General features: G+C 40.4%; 2 protein-coding genes across 3 annotated transcripts in view; both read left to right on the forward strand.

Moving 5' to 3' along the window:
* LOC107402875 (ATP-dependent translocase ABCB1) overlaps positions 1-12,963 on the forward strand; it is a 144,654-nt gene that overhangs the window by 86,231 nt on the left and 45,460 nt on the right. For both annotated transcript variants that reach the window (XM_076566297.1, XM_076566296.1), the window contains exons 5-7: positions 9,327-9,375; positions 10,852-11,043; positions 12,035-12,206. In XM_076566297.1, the coding sequence (XP_076422412.1) occupies positions 9,327-9,375; positions 10,852-11,043; positions 12,035-12,206 (413 nt within the window). The remainder of the gene's footprint in view (positions 1-9,326; positions 9,376-10,851; positions 11,044-12,034; positions 12,207-12,963) is intronic.
* The window catches only part of LOC102911743 (multidrug resistance protein 2), a 259,280-nt gene that overhangs the window by 86,226 nt on the left and 160,091 nt on the right, over positions 1-12,963 (forward strand). The window lies entirely within an intron of this gene.

Consider the following 12,963-nt stretch of genomic DNA (forward strand, 5'->3'; position numbering starts at 1 on the left):
AAGAGGTAGAGAATACTGAGTGTCAGAGTCCAAAAGCGAGTGCCTGAGGAGGTGGACTGTGAGGGAGTTCCCGCCCTTACTGGCCTCAGGTTCTGAATCTGAATTGTAGGCATTTTGTCCTTGGGATCAGGTGTGCCTAGTAAATCTTTAACTTTCTTGTTCTTGGTGTAATGAGAAGGGTACATGGGATTCCTGGTTCCAAATTGGCAAGGATTTTTTTTTTTTCCGCCAAAGAATTGTTTTGTTTAGAGAGGCTACCATTGTAGACATTTCCATCCTTTACCAAAGCCCAAACAAAATTTCCCAAAGGGAAAGGCATTGATAAGTGAGAAACATTAAAAATGAAAGTTAAAAGGTACTGGAGAAGTGTGGTCTGCAAGGTTGAAATGCCGGCACTTTGTCAAGCAGCAACAGTTACCATTCGGTCCACACCAATGGATAGATAGCACAGAAATCTGCATATATTATATTTTCATATGCATACACACCCATGATAAAGTTTATTTTGTAAATTAAGTTCAATATGAGATTAATGACAAAAATAATAGAATAAATATAACAATATACTACATTCAAAGCTATGTGAATGTGGTCTCTCTCTCTTTCTCAAAATACCTTACAGTGTTGTTCTCACACCCCCCTCTTCCTCTTGTGATGACGTGAGATCTTACAGTCTCATGGTCGATTGCAGGAAACTGAAACCACAAAAAGTCTAAATGTGGTGAAGAGGTCTTGCCTTCAATTTTCTCATGATTTTGAAAGTAAGAAATTTGCTTCATAAGAAACAAGATGAGAGCAGGAAGGTGAATGGGCAGTTGAAAGAATCTGCATGTTACACACTTGATTGGGGAACAACAGATTAATAGCTCTAAGATTCAATCTTTAGGCCATTTCAGCCAAGCAGAGATTGAAATCTTACTAAACTGAACTACTCCAAGGTTTACAGCTCAGTTTCCATACAGGTGGGGAAAATACTAGGAAGGTATGAGGCTGTAGCTCAGTGGTACTACCTAGCATGCATGAAATCCTGCATTCAGTCCCTAGTACTACCCCAAAACGAAATACCTTGAAAATATATTGATATTTCTTGGCTAACAAAGATGCTTTAATGTTTGGAATTTTCTCTTTATTTGATGCTAGGGCTTAAACCCGGAGATTTGCATGTCAACATCTGAACTTTAAGTCTCTGGTGCATGCCGTGGATTCTTTTCCCTGGGAATGGTCATGTAACTATTAATAGGGACATTAATGAAATCTCTGGTAGTTGTCTGGGGTCCTGGAAGCTGCTTATTTGTAGTCCTAAAGAACCTATAGTTTACCTGAGATAAGGCTACTTCAATTCTGTTAATACAAATAATGATTTGAGCTGGAAATTTTTTAGTATTTTTGAGTAATGTAAAATTTATATGCTTTTTCCCTGCCCCCATGATATTCAAAGAGCTTGCAAAAAATATACTGTGCAAACACTGAACTGTCATATCTCCTTTGTAACATTCTCCCAAGGAAAGTCCTCAATGCCTTCTGAATTCTTTAGATCCTGTGTATCCGATACTTTGCAGCAACCTGCGGAGTAGTCGATCTCGTTGGCTTCTAGTGGAATAATCTCATCTTTCGGGCTCTTTAGCAGTTCAGCAGACATAATGCATGCATTTATGTCATTCCAACCTTCCCCAGTGTTTGGTGAAGTCTAAACCCAAACCCCGCTCTACCAGTGTGAGAGCTGTTAACTGGACATGCTGTGCATACAGTGTGAGGGGGCAGCGGTTGAACTTAGCTGTCAATCAACAAATTATCCACGTGTTACAATTTGACCTAGTTTGGGAAGAGACTATAAAGTAACTTCCTGAAGTTGGCATAACTGACTTCTGATGAGCAACAATCAAGAAAGCATGTCACACTCATCTGTTTTCCTTTACTGTGACAAACACCTGAAAGAAAGACCTTAAACAAAGGAAGGAATTGTCCCATTGACATCTGCCCAGTTTCAAAGATTTGATTCTGAGTTTATTGGAATCCGTTGCTTTGGAGCTGAGGAAAAGTGGAACTTACAGTGGCAAGAGGGCATGTGGAAGATGGGCTGTTCACCTCCTAGTGGCCAGGAAGTAGCGGATTGAGGGACATTGCGGGGTGGCGGGCAGGGGACCAGAGCCAGCCCAAGGCCAAGGTACTCTTCAAAGGCATGCTCCCAGGCACTTTGTTTCCAGTTTCTTTCCACTAGTCCCCAACCCTAAATGTTTCCATTCTCTCCCCATAATGTCTTCAAACTGTGAGTCCATCTGTAGATTAGCCCACAGCTCAGGTTAGGGCTGTTATGACCCATTCATTTCCACCAACAAAGCCTGAGACTTTTTGAGGGATATTTTTTGTTTTGTCATATTTTTGTCTAGTGGTCTTTTTTTCCAACTCTATCATGTCTCATATTGTTTTATTTCTCCATCACCTAGACATGAATTGTTTCTGACCTCTTTAAGGACACAATTGCCTTTTTCTGACAGGAGTACTACCTATTACTAATTTTACCGAAGCCACTTATATATAAGGACAGCCAGTCCGATTGATATCTGCCCACAGTTTCAAAGATTTGAGTTTATTGGAATCTGTTGCTTTGGAGCTGAGGAAAAGTGGAACTTACAGTGGCAAGAGGGCATGTGGAAGTGTGGCCTGAGTGCTTATGTCCTTCAAAACCACGTGGGACATCCTAACTCTTGCTGTAATGGTGTTGGGAGGCAGTGGCTTAGGTGGTTAGGTCTTGGTAGTAGGATCAGCACCATTATGAAAGTAGCCGAGACAGAATGGTGGGTAGGCCACTCAGCAGGCACAGCTCTTTAGAGGGAAAAGGAGCAGAGGTGGGAGATTATGGCTGCTTGATCATCTGTGTCATGGCAGTTAGGCTGCTGAGGGCAGGTTCCCATCTGGACAGATGTTGGGAGGTGGATCATCTAGGTAAAAGGTCCAGTTTCTCCTTCTTGTAGTTGACAAAGCATTCTGAAATCTGGAATCATAACGTTTTAAAGCTAGAAGGGGCTTTGTGGATCATACATGTCTATGGCTTACTATGTCTTTTCAGTTGGCAAGCCCTCTAGGTAAGCAACATCTGTCTTGAAAGCTCACCAGGAAGATCTCACAGAGAGACAGCCCCAAGCGACAGCAGTAGAAGGGAATCCAGAGCTGGGGTCTCTGCTGCTAGCCTGTTCTTCTACCACCTTCCACAGCGATGAGCTCCCTTTTAGAGTCCAGCCGTCTGTGCCCCGCTACAACCTGTGTCTGAAGTCTTCCTCATACACAGCTCTATCTCCCTGACTCCTTGCTATGTTCTCATTCCTGCCTGCTTCTGTCCATTCTCCACATATTGTCACAGTGAGTTTTTCAAAAACAGAAATCAGTTCACTTCTGTCCCAGTGGCTTCCCATAACATGGAATAAGTTCAGTTTGTATTCAGTGGCTTGTGTGACATGCTCTGTTCATCCCCATCTGTCCCATAAATCTCATTGCTCTTGGACTTCTTCTCCTTCCTGACTTGGAGTGGTTCAGCCCTTACCTGTCTGTCCATGTCTGTGCTTCTCACAGTGGTGCTATAGTTAGCATCACCACTGTGCTTACCAGAACTTATTATTTGGAAATTGTGATGTTCATTGGTTTCTCTGCTTGTCTATTGGGACTTCTTGGGTGGGGAAAAAAGCATAAGGGATAAAAAGGAAGTTCATGGGAAAACTTGGCTAGAGTTTCGGCAATATCGCCTTATCTCAGGAAGTTTGGGACTTAGAAGAGGAAGAATTCCCTGCTAGAACAGTAACCCATGGGATTAGAAAGGGTGGTTCTCCTTCTAGGTGTGCCTAGTGCCAAGAAAGGAGGCCATGTGAAAGGTGGCTTGAAAAATACTCTTTTAATTTATGTTTATAGGAAAGCGTTTTCTCTTCCGAGATTGCTTCTTGAATAGTAGAATTGTTTCATTATTAAAAAATTGAAGTTTTTAGTTACAAAAAGAGAAAAGAATAATACCTCTAATATAACCTCGATTTATCAATAAGGAAAATTACCAATGTATTCATGTCACATACTTTCCCCCTCCTTTTTAGTTCTTTATAATTTTTAAATTATTTCTTTTATTTTTTGAGATTATAATATAATTATACCATTTCCCCCTTTCCTCTGCCCTCTCTAAACCTTCCCATATACCCCTCCTTGTTCTCTTTCAAATCCATGGTCTCTTTCTCATAAATTGTTACATATGGACATACCTATTCCTAAATACATACATTCGTGTCACATAATTTTTACTTACACTTTTCCTAAGTGCTCAGTAATTGACATTTTTAGACATTCTGAAGTACTTCATTAGGATAAAATTGTAACATGATGTGATTTCTAAAGGGCATAGAGTGTAATTTAGTCATGCTGTGTGTACAGTAGAGTTCCTCTGGGGTCTTACTTGATTTTATAGAAGGCCATCCTCACCTCATAGAATCCAGTAAACTATTTTTATGTTTACTCTTATGTGACACTTAACATTGCAAGTAGAAGAATTCTGGAACAGACTATTGACAAATTGTCTGGCATGGGTGGTGGCTTTAGGAGACTACTTGTCACTCTTTGGAACAGGCTGGGTTCTAGCGACTCAACTAGCTGAGCATGGGGATACAAAGAGAAAATGCAGCCCAGTTCTCCTCAGTTTACACCCAGGGGAATGAGAGGGGACAGATACAAGCAGTCATACTTCCATTCTACATTGACTTAGCAATTTTAATCATGTGTCAATTGGTATGGAATTCTGTGACAAGGTGAGGCACTATGCCAAGGCAAAGCCATTTGAGAAGCGGTCACTTTTTGGCTTATTTGTGAAGGAGGGGTGTTTTCCTGGAGGGAAAATATAGTAAAGAATAAAGAAAATTTAAAAAGTGCTGAAGAAAGCCGGGCGGTGGTGGCGCACGCCTTTAATCCCAGCACTCGGGAGGCAGAGCCAGGCGGATCGCTGTGAGTTCGAGGCCAGCCTGGGCTACCAAGTGAGCTCCAGGAAAGGCGCAAAGCTACACAGAGAAACCCTGTCTCGAAAAAAACCAAAAAAAAAAAAAAAAAAAAAAAGTGCTGAAGAAAAGTTAGATGACTACTTAGAGAACAGCAAATTCCTCAGCGTGCTCAGAAGTGGGCTCTGTGGAATTAGAGAAAGCTCTGCCAGGTAGGAATGATGAAGTACTGTGAGTGCAGGCTAGAAATTTATGTAGTGAATGTGATATTTCAGAACCCAAGGGTACAAAAAAAAACCCCTTTTATTTTATCCAACACAATTTAAATTCTGAGTCCCTCTATATCTCAAGTGACAGTTGCTTAGGGCAGCTTAGATGTCTTCGCTCTTACCTTCCACTGGCTGCTGCCTGAGAGACCAACGTATATGCGTTTACTAGACTGGTGTTGGGGAGTGAACCAAGGCTTCAGGCATGGACAATCTCTACCACTGAGATACACTCTAGCCCCACAACATAACCTCAGGTGAGAGGGCCAAATGATGTTGGCACTATCTACGCAGGAGCTGACTCAAGCTTTTTGTTCCCCTCTCCTGGGAGCACTGGAATCATTCAGCTCCCTCTGAATTTCCCCAGGTCCCGCGGATGTCTTCTCAATGTACTATGCAATCTGTTTCTCTTCTGGGGTCTCACTCTGGGGTCTGTGTAGGGAGCCAGACACTGGCTTCTCTTTCCTGGACTCTCCAGTGTCTGGACTGTCACCAGTTCTCACTATATCTCTTCTTTAAGGCATGCAGAAAATATTTCTGAGTCTTAAAAAGGGGAGCTTGGTCCCATGAATTTAAACAGTATTTGGTTTTGGTCATTTTTCTCCCCAATCCTTAAAGGAAGAGGGTTAGGGTACACAAAAGTCCGGAAGATACCTAGATAATCCTGTTATTTATTTATTTATTTATTTATTTATTTATTTATTTATTTATTTATTTATTTATTTATTTATATGATGGCAGCTCTCTACTGGAACAGTGATTGCATAGTTCCATAGCTGCAAGAATTAAGAAGAAAGACATGAGGTTAAAAAAATCTATAAAATCATGTTTAAAATTTCAAGAGGATTCTTCTGTTGTGTATACTATGGAAAGATTGCAAAGGGGTAAATATAGGTAAATGTCACAGATTTTATTTTTTTGAAGTGCAAATTATCACGGAAGATTAGAAATGAAATGGATTATATTGTTATTTCCAAAGGTGAGATGTTGTGACAACATGAATGATGTGATCTGAGTAGAAAGATCAGTTAGGACGTGTTTGTTACAGTCAAGGACAGCACAGCTGTGACTTCATGCTCAAGCACCCCAACATGATAGGAAGGTGCTCAGGAAGTCCCACCCCTAGCTGAGGAGCTGTACCCAACTGATAGCTTCTGGGTCAGGACAGTTGATTTTCATTAGGAATTCGAGCCATGGGAGGCAACTTCTGCTCCAGGAGGTGGTCTGACATCCATGCTCATAGAGGAATCACGGAGTAGACTCAGTGGGTTTTAGTGAAACACATGAAGTTAGGAGGGAAGAGTGGAGGAATAGGGAAGGAATTGAGAGGAGGAGATGGAACAGATGTGATAAAAGCATGTTATCTCCATGCATGGAATTATCAAACAATAAAACACACACACACACACACACACACACACACACACACACACACAAAAAAAAAAAAAAATTACAATGGAGACCCAGAACATTAATCATGATTTTGGAATGACAGACACTATAGCAGTGGCTAAGCTCACCTTGGCAAGGCTCATGGAATTCTGGGAAACACTGGTACATAGGAGAGAGGGAATGCACAAAGAACCAGTGAAGGAGAACTGAGGCAGGAAGGAGAGTAACAGTGGTGGAAGTCAGGAGGGTGAGGCTCCAGCATCCAGGACAGGACAGCAGTCAAAGGTCTAAGTACTTCATTAAAAACAAGAGAACTTTAGCCTTACTGTCCTCGCTAAGTTAATGGCTGGTAGAACCTTCGTAATCTAGAGAATCCCTGGCTTTTCTCACCCCAAAATAAAATCAACTTTAGATACTACCCAAGTATTCTTCATTGTTGCTGTTGTTTTGGGCAATAGTCCTTGGTACTAGATATAGTATGATTGTGGATGTGAGAAGGAGCCAATTTCAACCTTGAAATTTTATTCTTTTCAAGTCGTATAAAAATGACTCAAGACTCAGAAGTCACAATAGCCAAAGAGCATATGTGTAAATTCTTTTGGTTCCTGATAAAATTAAAGTAATAACACAGACTGACCATCTCAAAAACTGTCCCAGAGTCTGACAGTCTTTGAACATCTGGCCTCGTTTGGGATTTAAGATGTTTAGTTTAGTGGTGTTATGTTAGTAACGGATGTGAAAGTATTCCATACTGAGAAATTCTGAAATCAGAAATACTTCTAGTCCCAAGCATTTTAGATAAGGAGAATTTAGATGTGGAGTATTCAACCTAGAATCACACAGAGGGAAAAAACGTGTTTTGTTAGAGAATTTTGTCTTGACTTGGCTGCGATAGACATTTTTAACAAATTACCTAGAAACATTTCCTGGCTAGCTAAAGAAGATAGAAAATCCACAACAAGAGATTTTTCCAAGATTGATTTTGTGGAAAATCCTCACCAAATGATTCATTATCTTTTCTTCTATTTGAAAAATATTTATGGCAAATATTTTATAGGAGAAATTACCTCAATTAAGACTGTAGATGAAGACTTCAAACCTTACAATCACTGCAAAAAAAGGCTACCGTATGTTAAAGACTCATAAAGATGGATTGACAGGCATGGAAAATAAACAAAAACCACCGTTGGCACACTAAGAGAATGTATTGAAAGTCTGGAGAACATATGGAGAGGGAGTGGGGTATGGGAATGTTTTGTGTGGATGCACACAAAAAATATTTTCTTCTATTTGAAAACTCCTAAGCATGCACAGGAGAGGCCCCTGCCTCTGCCTGCCTCTGCCTGCCTCTGCCTGCCTCTGCCTGACTCTGCCTGACTCTGCTGCCTCCCCAGCTTGAGTTGCTCCTTCATTCTCTGTCAGACCCTTTCAGTTCCCCGAGTGTCTAGGCGTGGCCTGCTGTTTTCTATGAGTGACATCTTGTTTTTATAGCTAAGAAGACATGGCATTTTTCTTTCCCAAATTTACCTGTGTTCTCTAGTATATGATTCCTGAGTATTTATGTCTGAGCTCCCTCCAGAACTGGGCAGGCACACTGTAGACACTTCCTGGACGTCTTCCATTTAATAGCACAGCTGCCACAGAAGAAAATGTTCAACACTGATTTCATAATCTCCCTTAATTTTCCCAGACCCCCTCTTTGAGCTTTCCTACTGAAACTAGCGTTTTTCAGGTGGTTATGGGCTTGATCAATGTTATTTTTATTCTCTACTTATATTCTGTCCACTGGAAGGTCCTGCAGACTCTTCTCCTTCGCGTCTTGTGCTTCCTCCCTTTTCTCATCCCTTCAGACCTTCTTTCCCTATGTTCTTGTAAATGCTGAAGCCTCTTAAATTTTATTCTTAAAATTATACATCTCTGAATGCTAAACCTTTCTAGGTCACACTTGTGATTATATCCATTTACTTCAAAACTGTTGAATGTCTGCTAGTCTGTTTCATGCCCCATAGTTGCTTAGTTCAGACTATGTTTCTAACTGTATATCCTGCTCTGTGCATCCACACAAAACATTCTCATACCCCACTCCCTCTCCATATGTTCTCCAGACTTTCAATACATTCTCTTAGTGTGCCAACAGTGGTTTTTATTTATTTTCCACGCCTGTCAAACCGTCTTTATGAGTCTTTAACATACGGTAGCCTTTTTTTGCAGTGATTGTAAGGTTTGAAGTCTTCATCTACAGTCTTAACTGTGGTAATTTCTCCTATAAAATATTTGCCATAAATATCTACATATTATATCACTGTGTAGTGCATCATAGCTTGTAACAGTAAAGTGTCACAGAACAAAAACCTCAACTGACATTGAGATTCAATTTTTTTTAAAGATTTATTTATTTATTATGTATACAGAAGAGGGCGCCAGATCTCATTACAGATGGTTGTGAGCCACCATGTGGGTGCTGGGAATTGAACTCAGGACCTCTGGAAGAGCAGTCGGTGCTCTTAACTCCTGAGCCATCTCTCCAGCCCGAGATTCAATTTTAAAAGAAACTGTGTGCATATATTTCTGCATGTGTGTACATATATACTTGAAAGACCTGAAAAATAATACACATAAAAATATTTATTTATGTATGTTGAGCTTTACCATAAGAAAAGAAACCAAAGAAACATAAAGTGTTTATGTCTGTTTTGTGTTGTTCCAGCTGAATACACTTCAAACATGACTGGCAACCTGGAGGAAGAAATGACCACGTAATTACACATTATCCTTATTGTTATCTTATTACACTTTTCTGCTTGTAGTTATAGTAACATAGTGCACATTATAATAATATAATTAGAAGTTTTGAGACTATCATTATTAGTTTTCCTGGAAGATCTATTATAGATTTTTTTAAGCAAAGTGTTTCTATCATAAAATGTACTAAGTTATTATTGAGCCTCAATTAGACTCATGTATGCAGCTCCAAAGATAAAATATCATATGCACGGCAATTAAAGGAATGGAGAGCCTTTTAGATATATTTGAATTCACAGTCATTATTTTCAATAGTTCCCTAGTGAGTAGCTTGTTTCCTGGCTGTTTCCAGTCCTGATATAATGGTAAGTAAGATAAGCCAGCAGAAATTCTTTAAACCCCACATCTAATTCTAAACAGGAAAATACAATATCCCAGAAAAAATATAGTCACTCTGGCCTTCCATGGCACGGGCAGACTTTTTATTTTGTTAATGATTTATGTATATTGACATTTAGTCTGTGGACTAGCTTGTAATAGATGTACAAAGGTATGTGTTGGTGAATCAGATGATAATGGTCCTGTACTTTACTATGATTTCTCTAATAGTTGTGAAGAAGTAGAGATACAACAACATTTTGAAAGATGAAAATAAAATACTTATAAATATTACTATGATGAGGAATATTTTTAATACAGGGGAAACTATTATTTTAATTGGATAAAATGTATTACAGTAAAATACATCAGTATTTCATCATGTATAAGTTCTATTTGTTAAATGAAACTTTCTTTGAACTCTTTCTTGCATTATTATTTGGACAGTAATTAATTATATAGTTATCCAATTAACTAAAATTTAATGTTCCCATGACATCTTCTTTAATAAGTATAGTCTATCAGATGCAGCTTGAAGGATGATTTGCTTAGCAACATTCTGATTGATTGCTCTTGAAATTGTGGACATAACGTAAAAGGCTAGCTGTGTGTTTTGTGTCTGCTTTTAAATCTAGTGCTTGGCATAAGCATTTTATTCAAAGATAGCAAGTCAAGAGCATTTAAAAATACACCAAATGGTATCCTTTGGTTCATTTTAGAATATTTGCCTTGAAAGAGGAGTGGTTTGGTGGTAGTATATTTTCCTAGCATGGATAATATTTTATCCTGGGCACATTTCAGACATATTGTACTACTTCTCTGATCTCCATAATACATAATTGAAGCTTGGATTGTTAAGCAGCCAGCCTGAGTTTACTAGGTAGTTCAGTGAAGAACTGGGATTTGCCCCGTGCATCAACCACTGTTAGTGGTTCCTCTATATTAGTGCAGACACACAGGCGGATGCTGACAGTTACAGCTCTGCCCCTCACAACCCCTTCTTGTTTGTTAAGGATGTTGGGATACCCAGATAGCTGAAGGAGTAAGACTCAGTTGTGTTCAAAGAGCAGGACTGATTAGAAAACAGCATGTACAGTGTTCTTGTTTTTCAGGTACGCCTACTATTACACGGGCATTGGTGCTGGCGTGCTCATAGTTGCCTACATCCAGGTTTCATTTTGGTGCATGGCAGCTGGAAGACAAATACACAAAATTAGACAGAAGTTTTTTCATGCTATAATGAATCAGGAGATAGGCTGGTTTGACGTGCACGACGTTGGGGAGCTCAACACCCGGCTCACAGAGTGAGTACCTAGTTTTAGCTGAAGTCAGATATGGTCTTGTTCTTAGTTCAGTGGAGTAGATGCCACCAGCCTCATTAGGAATGTCGGTGCATCCCTGAGCAGAGTAGCGCCCTTGTGAGCAGTACCTGTGTCTTACACGGCTTCTTGTTCACAGTGCCCTGGCAGGAATGGGGGTGGAGCTCCTTCTTGACTGGCAGAGTCAAGAAACACGCAGAAAGTGAGCACAGCCGTGATGTGCAGTGAGCAACAGTATGGCCTGTCCATCCAGCCTCTGACTGCCATCCTGCCAGGGCTCCTTGGTGTCCTGTCCATCCAGCCTCTGACTGCCATCCTGCCAGGGCTCCTTGGTGTCCTGTCCATCCAGCCTCTGTCTGCCATCCTGCCAGGGCTCCTTGGTGTCCTGTCCATCCAGCCTCTGACTGCCATCCTGCCAGGGCTCCTTGGTGTCCTGTCCATCCAGCCTCTGTCTGCCATCCTGCCAGGGCTCCTTGGTGTCCTGTCCATCCAGCCTCTGACTGCCATCCTGCCAGGGCTCCTTGGTGTCCTGTCCATCCAGCCTCTGACTGCCATCCTGCCAGGGCTCCTTGGTGTCCTTGGAAAACACTGGAAAGAAGGAAGGAGCTCTTGTCTGTCTATCTCAGCTTCACAGAAGACACAAAGAACTCAAAGATTTATGTTCATAGAGAACAGCACCATATGCGCACATCTCTGAGCAGTTTGAAATGTCACAGTGAATTGTCTTAAACATCCATTGTCTGTATTCTGAGGCCACATGGGCCACAAATACTGTATTGACAAACCTCCTAGTGGAAACTGACAGCCTTCCTCCATCAGTGCTCCCCAAAAGGACCAGGTGTATACAAAGAACCTAGGCACAAATAAATTTACCCCCTCTCAACAACAACAACAACAACAAAAACTAGTCTCAGTAGAAAAATTCTGCATTTTTAGTTCTGACATTACTTGTAACACAATCTCTTTCTTCTTTTAGTGATGTCTCCAAAATTAATGAAGGAATTGGCGACAAAATTGGAATGTTCTTTCAGTCAATAGCAACATTTTTTGGTGGTTTTATAATAGGATTTACTCGTGGCTGGAAGCTAACCCTTGTGATTTTGGCCATCAGCCCTGTTCTTGGACTGTCAGCTGGTATATGGGCAAAGGTAGGTGAAGCCTGTGAGTCCAGATCTTAAACTCTTTCCCACGGGAAAAGATGTGAGTCCACAAGATCTGTAAACATCAACCTTAGTTTCTTTTCTATTGTGGTGAAGAAACTCATGACCAAAGAAACTTATATAATGAAGAGTTGGGGGCTTTCTTACAGTTTCAGAGGATTAGTCCATCACCGTCATAGCAGAGTACATGGCAGCAGACAGGCAGGCATGTCACTGGAGCAGCAGCTGATAGTTACATCTTTATCTGTAAGCACAAGGCAGACTGGGGCATGGAGAGCTAATTGGGAATGGCATTAGCTATTTAAACCTCAAAATCTACACCCAGCGATATACCTCCTCCAACAAGAACACACCTCCTAATCTTTCCCAAACAGTTCCACCAACTGGGTACCAATAATTCAAATATATAAGCTCATGAGGGTCATTCTTATCCAAACCACCAAAATTACTAAATATGACAGTGGCATTTTCTTACAGAAACAAATTCAGTGAACACCAAATGCCTCATTCAATTTTCTGTTCTAATGTTTGGTATGTATATAGATTTGTTTATTCTATAAATTAATTTTACCATTTTGTCATAGGTGCAAATGGTTCTGTATACATATACACATATATGTGTAAAATATATATTTAAATCCATTGCAATAAAAAGTTTATGGAAACACTATCCAGCCATGGACACATGTAAATCTGTAGCCTCTTGTTACCTCTTTCTGTCTTTGAAGACACAGAAGTTCTCTTC

The sequence above is a fragment of the Peromyscus maniculatus genome, chromosome 3, assembly GCF_049852395.1.
Source record: "Peromyscus maniculatus bairdii isolate BWxNUB_F1_BW_parent chromosome 3, HU_Pman_BW_mat_3.1, whole genome shotgun sequence".
NCBI classification, from domain to species: Eukaryota; Metazoa; Chordata; class Mammalia; order Rodentia; family Cricetidae; genus Peromyscus; species Peromyscus maniculatus.